Source organism: Arachis hypogaea, chromosome 2 (assembly GCF_003086295.3).
Source record: "Arachis hypogaea cultivar Tifrunner chromosome 2, arahy.Tifrunner.gnm2.J5K5, whole genome shotgun sequence".
Classification (NCBI taxonomy): domain Eukaryota; kingdom Viridiplantae; phylum Streptophyta; class Magnoliopsida; order Fabales; family Fabaceae; genus Arachis; species Arachis hypogaea.
Genome location: NC_092037.1, coordinates 86,955,306 through 86,977,545, shown reverse-complemented (window position 1 = coordinate 86,977,545; position 22,240 = coordinate 86,955,306). Strand labels below are relative to the sequence as shown.

The 22,240-nt window shown below is 37.6% G+C and overlaps 1 protein-coding gene and 1 pseudogene across 1 annotated transcript; both read right to left on the bottom strand.

Annotated features, from left to right (window-relative positions):
• Window positions 1-20,094, bottom strand: part of LOC112727389 (N-carbamoylputrescine amidase-like) — a 29,223-nt pseudogene extending 9,129 nt beyond the window's left edge.
• Window positions 20,095-20,731: 637 nt separating this feature from the next.
• LOC140172923 (uncharacterized) lies at window positions 20,732-21,412 on the bottom strand. Its single transcript, XM_072210114.1, has one exon. It carries the CDS (start codon window positions 21,410-21,412, stop codon window positions 20,732-20,734), a length of 681 nt encoding a protein of 226 aa, XP_072066215.1.
• Between the last annotated feature and the right edge of the window lie 828 nt (window positions 21,413-22,240).

The following is a 22,240-nucleotide window of genomic DNA, read 5'->3' as shown; positions in this document are numbered from 1 at the left end:
AATGCTGTTCTGTATGCACATAGAGCATCATCCAAGCTCCTTGCCCAATCCTTTCTACAGGCAATTACAGTCCGTTCCAGGATTCTTTTTAGTTCTCTATTAGAGACCTCAGCTTTTCTATTTGTCTGTGGATGATATGGAGTTGCCACCTTGTGGCTAATTCCATATCTGACCATAGCAGAGTAAAGCTATTTATTGCAGAAATGAATGCCTCTGTCACTGATTAGTACTCTAGGGACACCAAATCTGCTGAAGATATGTTTCTGAAGGAACTTCAGCACTGTCTTAGTATCATTAGTGGGTGTTGCAATTGCCTCTACCCATTTAGATACATAGTCTACGGCCACCAGAACATAAGTGTTTGAGTATGATGGTGGGAAAGGTCCCATGAAGTCAATACCCCATACATCAAACAACTCAATCTCTAAGATCCCTTGTTGAGTCATGGCGTAACCATGAGGCAGATTACCAGCTCTCTGGCAACTGTCACAGTTACGTACAAACTCTCGGGAGTCTCTATAGAGGGTAGGCCAGTAGAAGCCACATTGGAGGACTTTTGTGGTAGTTCGCTCACTTTCGAAATATCCTCAATATTGTGATCTATGACAATGCAATAGGATCTTCTGTGCTTCTTTTCTAGGCACGCATCTACGGATTATTCCATCTGCACATCTCTTAAAGAGATATGGCTCATCCCACAAGTAGTACTTTGCATCAGAGATCAATTTTTTTGTTTGCTGCCTGCTGTACTCCTTGGGTATGAATCTTACAGCTTTATAGTTTGCAATGTCTGCAAACCATGGCACTTCCTGAATGGCAAAGAGTTAATCATCGGAAAAAGTTTTAGAGATCTCAGTAGAAGGGAGGGACGCTCCTGCCACTGGTTCTATCCGGGACAAGTGATCAGCCACTTGGTTCTCTGTCCCTTTTCTGTCTCTTATTTTTATATCAAACTCTTGCAGAAGCAACAACCATCTTATGAGCCTGGGTTTTGAATCCTGCTTTGTGAGTAGGTATTTAAGAGCAGCATGGTCAGTATACACAATCACTTTTGATCCGACTAAATAGGATCTAAACTTGTCAATGCATAAACCACTACAAGCAGTTCCTTTTTTGTGGTTGTGTAGTTCTTCTGTGCGTCATTTAGAACACGGCTGGCATAGTAAATGACATGCAGAAGCTTGTTATGCCTCTGTCCCAATACTGCACCAATAGCATGATCACTGGCATCACACATTAGTTCGAATGGTAATGGCCAATCTGGTGCAGAAATGACAGGCGCTGTGACCAACTTAGCCTTCAGAGTCTCAAAGGCATGCAGATACTCTGTGTCAAAGACAATGGTGTATCTGCAACTAGCAGGTTACTCAGAGATGATGGTTTTAGTGGCTAAGAGAAGGGGGGTTGAATCTTAGCCCCCTTTTTCTGATGCTAACACTTGCTGACCTTCAGAGAAGATTTTTCTGTTTTTGCTCGTCACTGGACACGAGCAACTTTGTTTTGTCTCGTCCCTTGCCACGAGACTTTTTGATATGTCTCGTCACTTGGCACGCGATAATTCTGGCTTTTGCTCCTGTGTAGTAGAAAACAGAAATGGAGTAGAAAGAGAAGAAAATTACACCCAGATATATCCTGGTTCGGCTGCTAAGTGCAGTGCAGCCTACATCCAGTCTCCATCACAAACATGATGGAATTTCACTATAATCAATCTGATTACAACTTGTAAAGTGCTAACCCAACTTACAAGGGGATTCCCACAGAATCATGATACACAACATAGATGAACAAAGGAACTCTAAGACATCTATGGCTTTTTCTTTTAATTTTGCACTCTCTGCCTTTTTCCGCTCTATGGCTTTTTCATACAAACCTCACTTGTTTGCCTTTTTCCATGAGACTCAAGACATGACAAAATTAAACAGAAAAATTATAAAACAGAATACATTGAAGGAGAAGAGAAAACTGTTAGCTCAGGTAGCTCTGAGAACTCTGTGCCTTGCACTCTCAAATTTTCTCCTTGCTTCAAACAGTGGTTGTTCCCCCTTTTTAAAGAAGAGGAAAGCCTCCACACTTGAAGCCAAAACCGAACCAACTTCTTCCTCCTTCAACAAAAACAGAACCGGTTCGGCCACTCAGAGAGAGAAGAGATAACCATGCATTAACCAACATGCAATTACCTCTAGTCCTTTCTTGATCATCACCCTTCATCAATCCGGACTCTCCATCCTTGGCTTCCTCTCCAAGATGGATTTCTGGCCCTTGATGCTTCATGATGATGATGACTTCATCTGCTTCAATCTCTGCCTTCAACCATCACTTCGCCACTCTAGCTACTCCCTGTGGTGGTTGAGCAGAATCAAAGACAAGCCATGCTTCAAGAATCTCCTCTAGCTGGCCGAATCTTCTTCTTCCATTTTTGAGCATGAAAGGCTCAAGATAATCTCACCAAATCTAACCACATTTGGTGAATATTTTAGCCACAGCTCATTTTTATTTTTGGTATGTTTTCTTGCCATCATTGTGATGGTCTTTAGGCTTGCTTTCTCTCCATTTCGGTAGCTCACTTTTGCTTCCATGACTGCCAATGTTTTCTGAGTAATAACCGAAGAGAGAAAGAGTTGTGAGAGAAAGAAGAAAGAGAATATGGACATTAACTAAGGTAGTTTGATAAAGTAAAGTAAATGTTTACTTCCCTTTACTGAGTAACGTGTAGCTCAATGATGTCCATCAAATCAAAGTCATTCATATTCTCTCTCATAGTTCCCATGCAATATATGGCAATTAAATGAATTTTGGAATCCATCTAATGTTTGAATCTTTGGATCCGTTGAAGGCAATTTTGCTTTCTTTCTTCTTTGTTTTCGGATCATGCATGGAACCTTTTATCATTAATAGAATTTGGGCTTGTAACATTGAGATTAAAACTGGCCCATTTGGTTAACATTTGCTTTCCTGATAAAATTGATTTCGGATCAAGCATGGAAAGCATTTGTTTGGGCTTGCAACAACTTATTCTGGCCCAATTATAACTAGCTTTAATTACAAACACAAAGCTGAACCAATAATGCAACAGTTGGGCTTTGTTAATTTTCTTTTGTTTCGGCCCAGCACAAAATCTGCACAACAAAATTATTAATTAAGCATATATGAATTAGGATTAAATTAATAATTTTGTATTTAAATATTTCAATAATGTTTGTTCATCATCAAAATTAAACAAGAGTTTTCCAAACTCATCAATCTCCCCCTTGATGACAAACATTATTAAAATTGAAATGGAAAGAAATTTAAAGATTGAGTAAAGAGTACTCCCTTTGAAATTGAATTTCTCCCCCTTTCTAAATGTCACATAGCTCCCCCTTGATGTATGCTTATTTTACCAAGGGAAGCACTAACCTGTAACATTTAAAATCAAGCTTCAAGTAACAATGTTATTTAGCAAATTTTATAATGCTAAATGCTTGATTTATGAGCAGTTTTAATTGATAATCAAAACTCATTTGATATCATAAACTGATTTACTGCTCAAACACAAAAAGTATCCAAATATTTTTCAAACATTTTCCTGTTTAGGATATCCGAGCAAATCAACATGATGAAAAATATTTGAAGAACAAATCAAGGCAGTTTTGATATTTTACACAAATTAAAGGAACTGCCAAAAATAAATTTTCAATCCAACAAATTTATCAATGATGAAACAGCAGCCAGGCATCAAAGTGAATCAATCATTATAAACCAAATGCCAATTAAACTAATCATGATAAACCAAAAAAAAATGCAGTGCAGTTCAAACAGTAATGACCACAGTAAAACTAATGCATTAACAACATGCATTCATTGAACAAGGGTGATCATGAATTTTCAAATGAAAATTTCATCCCCTGTTCCCCTGTTTTTCCAGCCCCTGTTTCGTTCCAATTTCAATTTTGGAACCTAAATTTCCTCCCCCTTTTGTCATCAAAGGGGCACCCGCACAAATCATGATTAACATAACAAAAAGTTCAAAATAGCAAAAGTGTATCAAAGTATCCTAGAGATTATCCTAAAGCAGTGAGTATCAAGTCATGCTTATACAAAAAAGGATTGAGCCTAATGGAGCCAATATCAAACAGAGTAAAAAACAGTCACTAATCATCAGAGAAGTTAATATCTTCTTCCTCAGCTTCTCCTCCACTATCATCTCCCAAATCCTTATTAAGATGTTCCAGCATCAGGTTGACCCTTTCTTTGCAATTTTTCCAAGCTTTCTCATTTTCATAAGCTTGCTTGCGGGCTTCTTTATGAGATCGAAACATCATGTCTGCCATGTTTGAAAATTCTCCCAAAATCTGTTGAATGGATCTGATTGTTTTGGAAGATTCTGGCCTGCCTTCATGCTCACTGTCCGATTTTCTCCCTTTGGTTTCCTTAGTTGCTCCTCCACCTCGAATTGTAGACACATCGTTTTCTACCTTCTCATTCAACAAATCAACTTTAAAGTACTCAAAAATTCCAGTTAAAAACATACCATAAGGCAGGTTAGCCTTTCTGGTACTTCTAACAGAATCCCACATGTGTCTAATCATAATATAACCAAAGGAAATAGGAGTAGAGGTAACCAAAGCAAACAATATGAGACAGTCAGAAAATGTTACTCGGTTGTGTGAGCCGCTTTGGGGAGTCAGAATATGAGTGATGATTCGGTGAAGCAGGGAATTGACTGGTCCAAGGGCTTTGTGGTTTGGAATGGTGCCATGCAATCCAGAAAGGTTCTTGCAAATGTGCTGGAGAACAGTATTGTGTGAAACGCCAACTTGAGTGTCCCATTTCTCCACCATATATGCTCGTGGTCCTTCATCCTTGAAGCCCAGGGCCGCTCCAATTGTCTCAGCATCAAGGGCTATTTGAACCCTTTTGACATAGGAATGAAGGGTGCCATCAATGAGTCGCATATTAGCATAAAATTCTCGAACAAGACCTGGGTACACTGGTTTTTTGATGAGGAGCAGAGGCTTCCAGTTGAGGAGTTCAAACAGAGAGGGAATGTTGGTGCTCTTGAGATTGTCGAGACTAACCAGATAGGTAGTGCACAAATGACGTTTCTCCATAACCTCTTTGTGAAACTTAAAAGAGGTACAGGAGTTAAATCTGCTTGGATCAAAATGAGAGTGAGTCTTGCCATACTTGTCTCGGAATTCCATGGATTCCAAGTTTGGAGGTTCAGTTGTGTCATTGAGTGCAAACCCCTGATTCTTCTTTGAGCTTTTTCCAGGGGTAGTCTTCTTCGGTGATGAGGGTGGAGGTGAAGGAGTAGGAGAAGTATGAGATTCTTGCTCTTCTTCTTCAACTACGGGTTTCTTGTTCTTGCCTCGGCCTGAACTCTTGTGGGCAATCACCTTTTTTCTCATGGTGGTTGTTTGTTTGGATGGTGGTGAAGGAGAAGATGATGAGGTTGAATGAATGTGGATATGAGTGTGGGTTTGAGGCGTTGATGGTTTTTGAGAAAGAAGAATTCTTTCACTCTTTCTTGGCGCGGTTTTCTTTTTCATAGTAATGGAGGAAGGAAATATGAAAGGGTGTGGTTGATAACCGAGTGGAGTGGGAGAGAAGCAAGGTGGGTGACGCATTAAATGTGGCTTGGAGAGAGAGAATAATGGAAATAATGATCATTAGTGGGCGGTTAATGACCATTATGGGGTGGTTATTACCCAAAAAGATGATTTCCCTTTTAACCTTTAAAATCTAAAACTGAAAAGTTGTTGCCTTAAATCAAGGGATTAGATGGAGAGAGGGATTTGATTTGACAATAACCACTTCCAAGAAGATATGATGACACAAGGAAGAAGATTCTTATTAGCATAGAGAGATAACTAACAAAACTATTATGGTGGGTTCATGGGAATTTGGTGGGGCCCATAAAAATTTGAATTCTGCGTTGCCTCCCCCTTGACCACAGCTCTTCCATTATGCCATTATTTTTCATCTCGTCCAAACCTACGAGCAAAACTGAACAGAGTCACAAATTCACAGATTTTCAATGAAACTCAAATCAAACATTCCCAAACTTTTTCTCAATGTACAGAATCTGTCTTCACAGAGAGGTTTTGTAAAAATATCAGCAATTTGGTCTTCAGATTTTACAAATTGAATATCAATAGTACCCTTTTGCACATGTTCTCTAATAAAGTGATATTTTATCTCAATGTGCTTAGTTCTTGAGTGCAGAATAGGATTTTTTGAAATGTTTATAGCACTCATATTATCACAAAATAAGGGTATACTATTGATTTTTAATTTGTAATCTTCCAATTGTGTTTTTAACCAAATTAATTGTGAGCAACATGCAGATGCGGAAACATATTCGGCTTCAGCAGTGGATAGAGCCACAGTGTCTTGTTTTTTGCTTGACCACATGTTGAGTGAGCTTCCAAGGAAGCAACACATGCCTGAGGTGCTCCTCCTATCTACTCGATCTCCCGCATAATCTGCATCACAAAAACCTACTGCACAAAAATCATCAGATTTAGGATACCATAATCCATAACTATAAGTTCCCTTAATGTATCTAATGATGCATTTAACAGCCGTGAGGTGGGATTCTTTTGGATGAGATTGAAACCTTGAACATACACCCACACTTTGGACTATATCCGGTCTAGAGGAGGTAAGGTACATGAGTGAACCTATCATTCCTCTATACCTTGTTTCGTCCACATCTTGGCCATCATCATCTTTTTCAAGTTTAGTATTGGGATGCATAGGAGTGCCCATTGATTTGGAATTTTCTAGGCCAAACTTTTTGATAAGTTCTTTTGCATACTTTCCTTGGTGAATAAAAGTACCACTAGGAGTTTGCTTAATTTGGAGGCCAAGAAAGAAAGTAAGCTCTCCCATTAAACTCATCTCAAACTCACTAGTCATGAGTTTTCCAAACTCTTCACACAAGGAAACATTGGCCGAACCAAATACAATGTCATCAACATAAACTTGAACAAGAAGAATATCATCATTAGATGCTTTAATGAATAAGGTAGTGTCGGTGGTTCCCCTTTGAAAATTATTTTCCAACAAGAAGGCACTAAGCCTTTCGTACCAAGCTCTTGGAGCTTGTCTAAGACCATAAAGAGCCTTAGTTAATTTAAAAACATGATTTGAAAATTCTTTATGTTCAAAACCGGGGGGTTGAGCCACATATACTTCCCTATCAATAAAACCATTAAGGAAGGCACACTTAACATCCATTTGAAACATTTTGAAACCCTTATGGGCAGCATAGGCAAGAAGCAACCTAATTGCTTCCATTCTAGCTACCGGAGCAAAAGACTCATCAAAATCAATACCCTCTTCTTGATCGTAACCTTGGGCCACTAATCTAGCCTTGTTACGAACAACTTGTCTATCCTCACCAAGTTTATTTTTAAAAACCCACTTAGTACCCGTTACCTTCTTACCATCCGGATGAGGTACTAGTGTCCAAACCTTATTCTTGTCAAATTGAGCAAGCTCCTCTTGCATTGTTTTGACCCATGATGGATCCTCAAGAGCTTGTTTGACATTGTTGGGCTCTATTTGTGACAAGAGAGCAAGATTGCTAGGTTCGGTTGGCCTTTTGGTGGATGATCTTGTTGTTACTCCTTGAGAGGGATCACCAATGATGAAGTCATGAGGATAACCCTTCATAGACTTCCATTCTCTAGGCTTTCGGACAGGTGTTGAGCTTTGATGAACTTCTGGTGGTCTCACTGTTTCAGTTTCTCGTCCCTGCTCAGGAGACAAAATGAAAGTTTCTCCTTCAATCTGACGAGACAAAACTGGACTGGCAGATTCTTCATTCTGGACAGATTTGGGATTTTCTTTGCTTGTTCCGGCTCCTTCTCCATCTGAATCATTATCTATCACAATACTGGGAATTAAGTTAGAATCACAGAAGGTAACATGTATGGATTCCTCTATTGTCCTATGCTCCTTGAGATAAACTCTATAAGCCTTGCTTGTGGTGGAATATCCAACAAACATTCCTTCATAGGATTTTGGATCAAATTTTCCAAGGTTTTCCTTATTTTTAAGTACAAAGCATTTGCATCCAAAAACATGAAAGTACTTAAGATTTGGAGGGGTTCCTTTCCATAGCTCATAAGGAGTTTTCTTTAACCCTTTTCTAATGATTGTTCTATTCAAAATATAACATGCTGTGTTCACAGCTTCAGCCCATAAAAATTTAGGAATTTCATTCTCACATAGCATGGCCCTAGTCATTTCTTGAAGGCTTCGATTCCTTCTTTCAACCAACCCATTTTGTTGGGGTGTTCTAGGGCATGAGAAATTATGAGAAATTCCTAAGTCATCACAGAATTTTTCAAAATCTTGATTTTCAAATTCTCTTCCATTATCACTTCTCAAATGGGCAATTTTCAAATCCTTTTCATTTTGAATTTTCTTGCAAAGGGTGGAAAAAGCATAAAACGCATCATTCTTATGAGCAAGGAAAAGTACCCAACCGAATCTAGAGTAATCATCAACCACAACAAGACCATAATATTTACCTCCCAAACTTTGAGTTCTAGTAGGACCAAAAAGATCAATATGTAACATTTCCAATGGCCTTTTGGTTGAGATTCCATCTTTTAATTTAAAAGAGGATTTTACTTGTTTGCCCAATTGGCAAGCATCACAAGTAAGATCCTTATCAAACTTGATGTTTGGAATTCCTCTAACCAAATTCTTTTTGACTAGCTTAGAAATTTGGTACATGCTAGCATGACCCAACTTTCTATGCCAAAGCCATTTTTCAGATTCAAGAGAGGTAAAGCATGTTACATTTTGTTCCTTTAAATCCTCAAGAGTTAATCCATATACATTATTGCATCTTTTAGCTTCAAATAAAACATCCCCAGTTTTCTCACAAACAACTAAGCAAACAAGCTTCTTAAAAATAACTTCAAAACCCAAATCACACAATTGACTAACACTAAGTAAGTTATGTTTCAAACCATTTACAAGAAGCACATCATTTATACAAGAAGAAAAGTTTTTACCGACTTTCCCAACAGCCACTATTTTTCCTTTTGCATCATCACCAAAGGTAACAAGTCCTCCATCATATTCATCAAGCTTTATGAAGAAGGTTGTCTTTCCGGTCATATGCCTAGAGCATCCGCTATCCATGTACCACATATTTTCCTTTTTCTTAGATGCTAGGCAGACCTACAAAATAAACTCAAGTGACCTTAGGTATCCAAATTTTCTTGGATCCTTTCACGTTAAACCATCTCTTGTGTCCCAGATCATTATAATCAAAAACAACCTTGTAAACTTTATCACCTATCATTCTTTCTCCAAAGAAACATTGAACTGGAAAATGACCACTTCGGTTACATAGTCTACAAAATCTTGGAGTTGCTGTTTTGTTAAAGGAAGTTGGGTCTTGATACTTAACATCATTCGAAGATGAAGCAATATTTTCAAAATGTGATTTTTCAGATTTATAAAAACCCAACCCAGCTTTATCATAAAGAGGTTTTTGACTAGCCAAGATTTGATTCAAATTTTCAGAACTTTGGGTGAACTTGGCTAAGTCTTCCTTAAGTCTTTTAACCTCTTTAAGCAACTCTTCATTTTGCTTAAAACAATTCACATATGCAAGGACAGAATGGTTACTTTCACAGCTTCTAACTTGGGCTTTCAACTGCTTATTCTCTTCCACAAGATCACAAGCAGTTTCGGCCTCTCTTAGTTTTTCTTTGAGAAAGTCATTTTCAGCTTTAAGAATGAAATTTTGTTGTTCAAGATCTTGATTCTCAGTTAGAAAACATCTTATTTTTTCAGAAAGATGGTCTATCATAAGATGAAGGTCTTCAGTGTCAGGGTTTTGAAATGATACCTGATCTATCTCATTTGCCATGAGACAGGGCTGTGATTTAGTCTCAGACTCTTCATCATCATCATCTGAGTCATTTTCCAAATCTTCCCATGTGGCCATCAGTCCCTTCTTCTTCACTTTTTTCGGCTTCTCTTCCTTTTTCAACTTGGGACAATCAGATTTGAAATGACCCATTTCCTTGCAATTGTAACAAGTTACTTTGCTAAGGTCTTTCTTCATCTTCCTTGAGCCGCTGCCTTTGCCTTTGAGCTTCACCATTTTCCTGAATTTTTTTGCAAACAACACAAACTCATTTTCAGAAGAGTTATCACTGGATTCATCATCCAGAGGGTTAGTCATAGAAGAGAAAGCAATTCCTTTCTTTTTTGAATCTTTTTTCAAATAGGAGTTTTCAAAAGCAAGTAGATTTCCTCTCAAATCATCAAGTGTCATGAAATCTAAGTTACTACTCTCAGAAATAATTAAAGCTTTTGTTTCCCACTCTTTTGTGACACATCTCAACACTCTTCTCACTAGCACAGATTCTGAATGTGTGATTCCAAGAGCATCTAAGCCAACAGTGATGATATTGAACTATTCGAACAGTTCATCAATGGACTCTCCTTCCTTCATTGCAAACATTTCATATTCCCTGTTTAACATGTCTGTCCGAGTCTTCTTTACAATGGTAGTTCCTTCATGAGTGATTTGCAACTTGTCCCAGATTTCCTTTGCCGTTGTGCATCGTGATACTCGTCGGTATTCCTCAAAGCTGATAGCACAGTTGAGCAGATTGGTTGCCTTGGCATTTAACTCCACCGTCTTCCTATCTTCCTCGGTCTAGCTTGCTTCTGGTTTAAGAGAGATTACTCCTTGAGCATTTGTGGTAGTTGAAAATTTAGGACCTTCCAAGATGATCTTCCAAAGTCTGTAATCCACGGCTTGTACAAATATCTTCATTCTCTCCTTCCAATAGGTATAATTTTTTCCATTGAAGAGGGGAGGTCTGTTGCTTGATTGATCTTCAGCAAGATTGTATGACAACACATTTGCGCCACTGTTTTCTGCCATGAGGATCTTTACTCCAAGCTGCAAAGCTTGATCTCTTTGAGACCAAGCTCTGATACCAATTGATGGTTTCAGTGGCTAAGAGAAGGGGGGGTTGAATCTTAGCCCCCTTTTTCTGATGCTAACACTTGCTGACCTTTAGAGAAGACTTTTCTGTTTTTGCTCGTCACTGGACACGAGCAACTTTGTTTTGTCTCGTCCCTTGCCACGAGACTTTTTGATATGTCTCGTCACTTGGCACGAGATAATTCTGGCTTTTGCTCCTGTGTAGTAGAAAACAGAAATGGAGTAGAAAGAGAAGAAAATTGCACCCAGATATATCCTGGTTCGGCTGCTAAGTGCAGTGCAGCCTACATCTAGTCTCCATCACAAACATGATGGAATTTCACTATAATCAATCTGATTACAACTTGTAAAGTGCTAACCCAACTTACAAGGGGATTCCCACAGAATCATGATACACAACATAGATGAACAAAGGAACTCTAAGACATTTATGGCTTTTTCTTTTAATTTTGCACTCTCTGCCTTTTTCCACTCTATGGCTTTTTCATACAAACCTCACTTGTTTGCCTTTTTCCATGAGACTCAAGACATGACAAAATTAAACAGAAAAATTACAAAACAGAATACATTGAAGGAGAAGAGAAAACTGTTAGCTCAGGTAGCTCTGAGAACTCTGTGCTTTGCACTCTCAAATTTTCTCCTTGCTTCAAACAGTGGTTGTTCCCCCTTTTTAAAGAAGAGGAAAGCCTCCACACTTGAAGCCAAAACCGAACCAACTTCTTCCTCCTTCAACAAAAACAGAACCGGTTCGGCCACTCAGAGAGAGAAGAGATAACCATGCATTAACCAACATGCAATTACCTCTAGTCCTTTCTTGATCATCACCCTTCATCAATCCGGACTCTCCATCCTTGGCTTCCTCTCCAAGATGGATTTCTGGCCCTTGATGCTTCATGATGATGATGACTTCATCTGCTTCAATCTCTGTCTTCAACTATCACTTCGCCACTCTAGCTACTCCCTGTGGTGGTTAAGCAAAATCAAAGACAAGCCATGCTTCAAGAATCTCCTCTAGCTGGCCGAATCTTCTTCTTCCATTTTTGAGCATGAAAGGCTCAAGATAATCTCACCAAATCTAACCACATTTGGTGAATATCTTAGCCACAGCTCATTTTTATTTTTGGTATGTTTTCTTGCCATCATTGTGATGGTCTTTAGGCTTGCTTTCTCTCCATTTCGGTAGCTCACTTTTGCTTCCATGACTGCCAATGTTTTCTGAGTAATAACCGAAGAGAGAAAAAGTTGTGAGAGAAAGAAGAAAGAGAATATGGACATTAACTAAGGTAGTTTGATAAAGTATAGTAAATGTTTACTCCCCTTTACTGAGTAACATGTAGCTCAATGATGTCCATCAAATCAAAGTCATTCATATTCTCTCTCATAGTTCCCATGCAATATATGGCAATTAAATGAATTTTGGAATCCATCTAATGTTTGAATCTTTGGATCCGTTGAAGGCAATTTTGCTTTCTTTCTTCTTTGTTTTCGGATCATGCATGGAACCTTTTATCATTAATAGAATTTGGGCTTGTAACATTGAGATTAAAACTGGCCCATTTGGTTAACATTTGCTTTCCTGATAAAATTGATTTCGGATCAAGCATGGAAAGCATTTGTTTGGGCTTGCAACAATTTATTCTGGCCCAATTATAACTAGCTTTAATTACAAACACAAAGCTGAACCAATAATGCAACATTTGGGCTTTGTTAATTTTCTTTTGTTTCGGCCCAGCACAAAATCTGCACAACAAAATTATTAATTAAGCATATATGAATTAGGATTAAATTAATAATTTTGTATTTAAATATTTCAATAATGTTTGTTCATCATCAAAATTAAACAAGAGTTTTCCAAACTCATCAAGAGATTTTGTGATTTTTGAAAAATCCTTTATAAACCTCCTGTAGAATCCTACATGTCCTAAAAAACTTCTGATTGCCTTAACATTGGTGGGTGGTGGTAGTTTTTCAATTACCTCTACCTTAACTTGATCCACCTCTATTCCTTTGTTCAAAATTTTATGCCCAAGGACAATTTCTTCAGTCACCATAAAGTGACATTTTTCCTAGTTTAAAACCAGGTTAGTCTCTTGGCACCTTTTCAGAACAAGTGCTAGATGATCAAGACAGGAGTTGAATGAGTCTCCAAATACTGAGAAGTCATCCATGAAGACTTTCAGAAATTTTTCTACCATATCAAAGAAGATAGAGAACATGCATCTCTGAAAGGTTGCTGGTGCATTGCACAGACCAAAAGGCATCCTTCTGTAGGAAAATACTCCAGATGGACATGTGAATGCTGTTTTTTCTTGATCCTGAGGATCTACTGAAATTTGGTTATAACCTGAATAGCCGTCCAAAAAGTAGTAATAGTCATGACCTGCTAGTCTTTCTAACATCTGGTCTATGAATGGTAAAGGAAAATGATCCTTTCTGGTAGCTGTATTGAGTCTTCTGTAGTCAATACACATGCGCCACCCTATAACTGTTCTTGTAGGAACCAGTTCATTCTTTTCATTATGAACCACTGTCATGCCTCTCTTTTTAGGTACAACTTGGATAGGGCTCACCCAGGGGCTATCAGAAATGGGATAAATAATCCCAGCCTCTAGTAATTTAGTGGCCTCTTTCTGCACTACCTCCTTTATGGCAGGATTAAGCCGCCTTTGTGGTTGAACCACTGGCTTTGCATTATCCTCCAATAGGATCTTGTGCATACATCTGGCTGGGCTAATGCCCTTAAGATCACTTATGGACCACCCAAGAGCTGTCTTGTGTGTCCTTAACACCTGTATTAGTGCTTTCTCTTCCTGTGGCTCTAAAGCAGATCTTATGATTACAGGAAAAGTGTCACCTTCTCCCAGAAATGCATATTTCAAGGATGGTGGCAGTGGTTTGAGCTCGGGTTTAGGAGGTTTCTCCTCTTCCTGAGGAGTTTTCAGAGGTTCTTTTGTTTCCTCTGGTTCCTCTAGATTAGGCGGAACATCTTTAAAGATGTCCTCTAGCTCTGATTCGAGACTCTCAGCCATATTGATCTCCTTTACCAGGGAGTCAATAATATCAACACTCATGCAGTCCTTTGATGTGTCTGGATGCTTCATTGCTTCAACAACATTCAGCCTAAACTCATCTTCATTGACTCTCAGGGTCACTTTCCTTTTTTGGACGTCAATGAGGGTTCGTCCAGTTGCTAGGAAAGGTCTTCCTAGAATGAGGGTTGCACTCTTGTGCTCCTCCATCTCTAACACTACAAAGTCAGTAGGAAAGGCAAATGTCCCAACTGTGACAATCATCTCCTCAATTACGCCTGATGGATATTTAATGGAGCCATCAGCAAGTTAAAAACAAATTCGGGTTGGTTTGACCTCTTCAGTCAAGCCAAAATTTCTAATAGTGGATGCAGAGATTAGGTTGATACTTACCCCAAGATCACATAGAGCTGTCTTAGTACAAGTACCCTCCAATGTGCATGGTATCATAAAGCTCCCGGGATCCTTAAGCTTCTCTGGTAAGCTCTTTAAAATGACTGCACTGCATTCTTCAGTGAGAAAGACTTTTTTAGTTTCTCTCCAATCCTTCTTATGACTTAAGATCTCTTTCATGAACTTAGCAGAAGAAGGTATTTGCTCAAGTGCCTCTGCAAACAGAATCTTGATTTCAAGAGTCCTGAGATAGTCTGCAAAGCGGATAAATTGTTTATCCTGTTCTGCTTTTTGGAGTTTCTAAGGATAAGGCATTTTAGCTTTGTATTCTTCAACCTTGGTTGCTGCAGGTTTATTTCCTACAGAAGCATGTTGAGAAGCCTTCTTGAGGGAGTTATTATCAATACTTGTAGGTGTCTGATCCCTCATTGGCATTTGAACGCCAGGCTTGGGGCAGGATGGGCGTTTAACGCCATATTTCCACCACTTTCTGGCATTTGAACGCTAGAATTAGGCTCCCATTGGGCGTTTAATGCCAACTTTCCACCTTTTTCTGGCATTTGAATGCCAGAACTGGGCATCCACTGGGCGTTTAACGCTAATTTTTCACCCTTTTCTGGCGTTTGGACGCCAGAATCATTCCTCTCTGGGATCTTACTGTCCTCAAAGGGATTTTGGGTGGCAATTTGCTTATCCTCTATCAGTTGTTCTTTTCTTGACTTTCTGCTACTTTGAGTTGAGGTATTTAATATTTTTCTACTTCTTAATTGAACTGCTTGGCACTCTTCTGTTATCTGTTTTGATAACTGCAGTTTTGTCTGATTCAATTATGATTCCATATCCTTATTAGCATTTTTGGTTTCTTGTAGCATCTCCTTAAATTCTGCTAACTGTTTTGTTATAGAAGATAGTTGCTGATTGAGTTCAGCAACTTGTTCCTAAGGACTAAAGTCAATTGACACTACCTTAGCTTCTTCTTTCATGGAGGACTCACTATTTAAGTATAGATACTGATTTCTAGCAACCGTATCTATAAGCTCTTGAGCCTCTTCAATCGTCTTTCTTATATGTATAGATCCACCAGCTGGGTGATCTAGATATATCTGAGCTTTTTCTGTAAGTCTGTAGTAGAAGATGTCTAACTGCACCCACTCTGAAAACATTTCAGAGGGGCATTTCCTTAGTATCTCTCTGTACCTCTCCCAGGTATCATAAAGAGATTCATTATTCTCTTGTTTAAAGCCTTGGATGTCCAGCCTTAGCTGTGTCATCCTCTTTGGAGGGAAATATTGATTCAGGAATTTGTCTGACAACTGTTTCCATGTTCTTATGCTGGCTTTGGGTTGGTTATTTAACCACCTCTTAGCTTGGTCTTTTACAGCAAATGGAAATAGCAGTAATCTATAGACATCCTGATCCACTTCTTTATCACGTACTGTGTCAGCAATTTGTAAGAATTGTGCCAGAAACTCTATAGGTTCTTCCTGTGAAAGACCGGAATACTGGCAATTTTGTTGTACCATGATAATGAGCTGAGGGTTCAGCTCAAAGGTGTTGGCTCTTATGAGGGATATACAGATACTACTCCCATATGAAGCAGTAGTGGGGTTAGCATATATATGACTCCAAAGTACTTTTGGACTGTTCATTTCCATTAAGGTCCATGATGAAGTAAGGGAGATGATGTGGATATAAATTTTATTTTATATTTATTTATTTATTTATTTATTTATTGATTTATATATATATATATATATATATATATATATTTTCGAAATAATAAAATAAAAAAAGACTAAAATAAATAAAAAACTTGAAAATGTTTTATGAGGATTTTTGAAAAAGTAAGGAGAGAGAAAGTGGTTAGGAAGTTTTTGAAAAAGATATGATTTTAAAAATCTTAAAAAGATATGATTTGAAAAAATTTGACCAATTCAACCCAAGGGATTCGAAAATTAATGAGTAAATAAAGGAAAAGATGTATGTTTGAACTTAATAAGGAAAGAGAAAAACACACAAAAGACACAAGACTTAAAACCTTTAGATCTAGCTCCCTTATTTTTCGAAAATTTTTGGAGGAAAACACTAAGGGACACCAAACTTAAAAATTTTAAGATCAAAACATATACACGACTCAAGAACACGAGGAACATAAAAAGGAACACCAAACTTAAAATTTTTAGAAAATCAAAATAAAATTTTCGAAAATCACATGGAAAATAACAAGAAAACACTAAACTTAAAAATTGAAGCAAGATTTAAACAAAGAAAAATTATTTTCAAAAAGATTTTAGAAAGGAAGACTCAAAGGAGCAACTATTCACAAGAACATAGACACATTCAACAAATGCAAGGATTAAACAGAGAAAAATTATTTTTGAAAAAGGTTTCAATTATTGTATTTTTTAGATGACAAAAATACAAAGAACACCAAACTTAAAACATACAACTAGACTCAATGAAAAACTAACAATTAATAAAGAAAAATAATATTTTTCAAAAAAAAATTTGAAAAGAAAGTAAAAGACTCTAAATCAAAAAGACAATTTTTTTGCTAATCTAAGTAACAAAATAACCGTCAGTTGTTCAAACTCGAACAATCCCCGGTAACGGCGCCAAAAACTTGGTGCACGAAAATTACAATCACACTTTGCAATTTCGCACAACTAACTAGCAAGTGCACTTGGTCATCCAAGTAATACCTTACGTGAGTAAGGGTCGATCCCACGGAGATTGTCGGCTTGAAGCAAGCTATGGTTATCTTGTAGCTCTTAGTCAGGATATCAATAATGGTTCTTAGTTTTAATTGGAATAAGTAAAAAAACATGGATTAAATGATACTTGTTATGCAGTAATGGAGAACAGGTTGAGCTTTTGGAGATGCTCTGCCTTCTGAATTTCTGCTTTCCTACTGTCTTCTTCTTCACGCACGCATGTCTCCTTCCATGGCAAGCTGTATTTTGGTGGATCACCGTTGTCAATGGCTACTAGCCGTCCTCTCAGTGAAAAGGGTCCATGTACATGGCTAATCATCTGTTGGTTCTCACTAATGTTGGAATAGGATCCATTGATCCTTTTACACACTGTCACTGCGCCCAGCATTCATGAGTTTGAAGCTCATCATAGTCATCCCTTCCCGGATCCTACTCGGAATACCACAAACAAGGTTTAGACTTTCTGGATCTCAGGAATGCTGCCAATTGATTCTAGCTTATACCACAAAGACTCTAATCTCACGGATTTGAATGCTCTATTGTCAGGAGAGGCAGTCAAACTCGTGAACCAGGAACCCAAGAGATATACATTCAATCTAAGGTAGAACAGAAGTGGTTGTCAGGCATGTGTTCATTGGTTGAAAATGGTGATGAGTGTCACAGATCATCACATTCATCATGTTGAAGTGCAAATGAATATCTTAGAATAGAAATAAGCGTGATTGAATAGAAAACAGAAATAATTGCATTAATTCATCGAGACACAGCAGAGCTCCTCACTCCCAACCAAGGGGTTTAGAGACTCATGCCGTAGAAGATACAAATTCATATGTAAAATATCATGAGATACAAAATGAATCTTTAAAAGTAGTTTTTATACTAAACTGGTAACCTAGGGTTACAGAAAATGAGTAAGCTAAGAGAGATAGTGTAGAAATCCATTTCCGGGGCCCACTTGGTGTGTGTTTGGGCTGAGCAATGAAGCTTTCACGTTCATAGGCTATCCCTGGCGTTTAACTCCAGCTTTTGTGCAAGTTTGGGCATTTAACTCCACCTTGTATCTTGTTTCTGGCGTTTGACGCCAGAATAGGGTAGAAAGTTGGCGTTAAACGCCAGTTTGCATCATCACAACTCGAGCAAAGTATGAACTATTATATATTGCTGGAAAGCCTAAATGTCTACTTTCCAACGCAATTGAGAGCGCGCCAATTGGGCTTTTGTAGCTCCAGAAAATCCATTTCGAGTGTAGGGAGGTCAGAATTCAATAGCATCTGCAGGCCTTTTTCAGCCTCTGAATCAGATTTTTGCTCAGGTCCCTCAATTTCAACCAGAAAATACCTGAAATCACAGAAAAACACACAACTCATAGTAAAGTCTAGAAATGTGATTTTTGCATAAAAACTAATAAAAACATACTAAAAAGTAGCTAGATCCTACTAAAAACTATATGAAAATACCCCCAAAAAGCGTATAAAATATCCGCTCATTAGTGGTATAAGTTAGAATCAATTGGCAGCATTCTTGAGATTCGAAAAGTCTAAACCTTGTCTGTGGTATTTCGAGTAAGATCTGCGATGGGATGACTGTGACGAGCTTCAAACTCGCGAGTGTTGGGCACAGTGACAGTGTGCAAAAAGATCAATGGATCTTATTCCGACATAATCGAAAATCGACAGATGATTAGCCCTACATAACCCGTAGCTGGACCATTTTCACTGAGAGGATGGATGGTAACCATTGACAATGGTGATCCACCTACGTATAGCTTGGCATGGAAAGGAGTACGCATGACTGGATGAAGGCAGTAGGAAAGCAGATATTCAGAAGGAACAAAGCATCTCCATACGCTTATCTGAAATTCCCACCAATGAATTACATAAGTATCTCTATCTTATTTTCCGTCTTATTCATATTTTAATCATCAAAACCCCATAACCATTTGAATCTGCCTAACTGAGATTTACAAGGTAACCATAGCTTGCTTCAAGCCGACAATCTTCGTGGGATCGACCCTTACTCACGTAAGGTATTACTTGGACGACCCAGTGCACTTGCTGGTTAGCTGCACGGAGTTGTGAGAGAAGTGTGAACTCACAATTTCGTGTACCAGATTGCCAATTCATTCGGGAAAATGTTGCTCAACGATTGATCAAGTTAATCTTACAACCCATTATCAGTTACTTTTGAAGTTCAGAAAACTTTAGTTGTATCTTCAGTCAATAACCATCTGATTAAATTACAACTCAATTTTCAAGTTAGTTACTAGTTAATTAGTTTGTTAGTTTATGTTATGTTTATTTTCAGGAGATCTGTAGCCGTATATATGCTATATTCTTTCCAATATTGAATGACACCTTGATTTATTCAAGAACAGCAATAACCAATGGCAAACCCGTAGTGTAATAAGAACGACATTGATACTCAGGAACATGGCATATGGAAACATCAGATGCTGGTTCAAACTCCGTGGCAAAGTTCAAAAAACAGTAGTACATATTCTTGCATATATAAAGATTATTTGAGCAGGACAAATAAACCATTAACATCAAATAATTTTAAACTGACATGACAACTACTTATGTTAACATAGGGATTCCCAACCAGCAAAAATGGCAAGTTAAGCAATGTCAATCTCCCTTGTGCACACACACTGCTCCAAGGAAGCTGTCACATCTCATATGGCATATGGAATTCCATTCTAATGTTCATACTATTTGTTCAAAATGTGAAATATATTCAGATGATTCAAGAGCTAAAAGGGATTCTTTGAACATGGGCAACTCATAAACTAGTATAGCAAGGTCGATATTTCCGAAAATGAATTCAATTCCAAACATGGGTTTCATGAGCCCAGATCAAAACGTAATTGATTGAAAGAGAATAAGGAGTAAAAAGACGACCTTTCGGCAGTGTCAACATTGGTATCGACATCGTCGGTGCAGGCAAACTGCAGTGCTGATACCACTACGTTACTACCCATGTCCTCTATCTGCAGTAGCAAAACATCGCAAAGCAAAGCAAGAATATTTGTAAGCAATACAGCAATAATAATAAAATAGTAGAAGTAAGATATATTAATTATAACTCAAGGTTCCGAAAACTGGACATCAAACCTCATGTATCTATATATTCTATTATAATCTTATTTGCATTAACTCTCTTAGCCTTTGGCATTGCCATTAGAGGAGCTTAAAGCCCACACATAAAAAGAGACAAAAACACAGAGAGAATCACTACCTTGCATAACAGAGGAGAGGAGACTGAGACTGAGGGAGTGGAAAACACAAACAATGAAGAGATGCGTCTAGGGTTTTTGGTTTAAAATTTAAAAAAACACAAAAAAAATTTGGGTGACAGATATCTCAAAATTCAATTTCTAAAAATTAAAAAAACTAATATATAAACTCAGCATGGAAAAATTTATAAAAATAAGAAAAAAGTTATATACTTCGATATTTAAAACAAAAATACAAAATAATTATTATTTTAAGAAATTTATAAAATTATTATCAAAATCAAAGTTTAACTTAAAAAAAAAGGAGTAATAATTATTTTATATTTTTTAAAGAAAAATAATTATACACTGATACAGAATTTAAAATAAAATAAAAATATTTACATTAGAATACTATTTTTTCAAAGACTTCTCTATAAACAACATTGATGGTTGAATTTGCAGACATTCCTACGTGATTCATAAGTAAAACTTTTAAACCTCTCTTACTCTTAACTCTTGAAAGTGCCACATATAGTTGGCCATGTGTAAAAACTGGTCTGGGCAAGTATAATCCAATATGAGATAAAGTTTGTTCCTGAGACTTATTAATTGTCATGGCAAATGATACTATTATGGGAAACTGTCTTCGTTGGAATCTAACTGGGACGGTTTCATTTGTTGGTACCATATTCATTCTTGAAATCAAAGCAATATGACCAACATTGTTACCCGTTAAGACTTCACATTCTATGACAGGATTTTCAAGCTTCTTAACTTGTAGCCTTGTACCATTACAAAGACCACTGGATTGGTCAATATTCCTTGGTAAAATCACCAGAACACCAACCTTGAGTATTAATTTATGTGGAGACAAACCAGAATAATTTATACTATTCAGTAATTCAAGACCATAGAGATCTAGTTGACTCTCCATATTCCCTTCATCCATACAAATGGAATTCGAACTAAGATATAATTTTTTCCCTCCAGGAATGATAGCCATCAGATGGTTGTTGACCTCTTCAACGATGTCTAGTGTGGGAGCCAGTATAGTTCTTGCTTTGAAAAAATCCTTTGAGGACATGTTTTCCAAAATATTTGGATAAGAAAAATGAACCAACTCATCAAATGCCTAGTCCAAAGAAGGAATAACAATATCTCCTAGAAGACATATCTCAGATTCACCATCCATATTGTCACCTATTAGACCATCACCAACTTTCAATAACCACTCACCAAATTGCTCTGTCTCATCTTGATCTGAAGCAGTCATTCCTACAGAGAGTCCATGTTTTTTGTTAGTTTGAGCACCTGACAAAACTTCCAAAGATAAGACGAATTCACGGTTGAATGAACGATATCTTTGTCTCGATCCTCGTAGAATGACAGGAAGAATTTGTCTAAAGTCTCCACCTAGTACAACCACTTTTTCTCCAAAGGGCAAATCTTTTTTATATGTTGGAGAACACTTCATGATATCACCCAAGCATTTATCAAGCGCTTCATAGTAGTACCTACTAACCATTGGAGCCTCATCCCAAATTATAAGTTTGGCTTTCAACAGCAACATTGCTTGAGGGGAACCAGGTTTGATGTTACATACATAATCCTCAGTTATTCAGTGATATTTTGAACCTTGAGTGTGCCGTTCTTCCATTGGGAAGAAGTAAAGATGCAATACCACTCGAAGTAACGTTTAACACTATATCACCTCTTGAGCAAATCTCAATAGACATAAGATTCCAGAGAAATATTTTTCCAGTACCCCCATGACCATACACAAAGAAAAAACCCCCTTCATCACAATACACAGCTGTAACAATTTTATCGAATGCATATCTTTGCTTAGGTGTTGCGATGGCTAACATGTCTAAGGCATTTTCTTTATATCATCCATGTTAAAGTTTAGCTC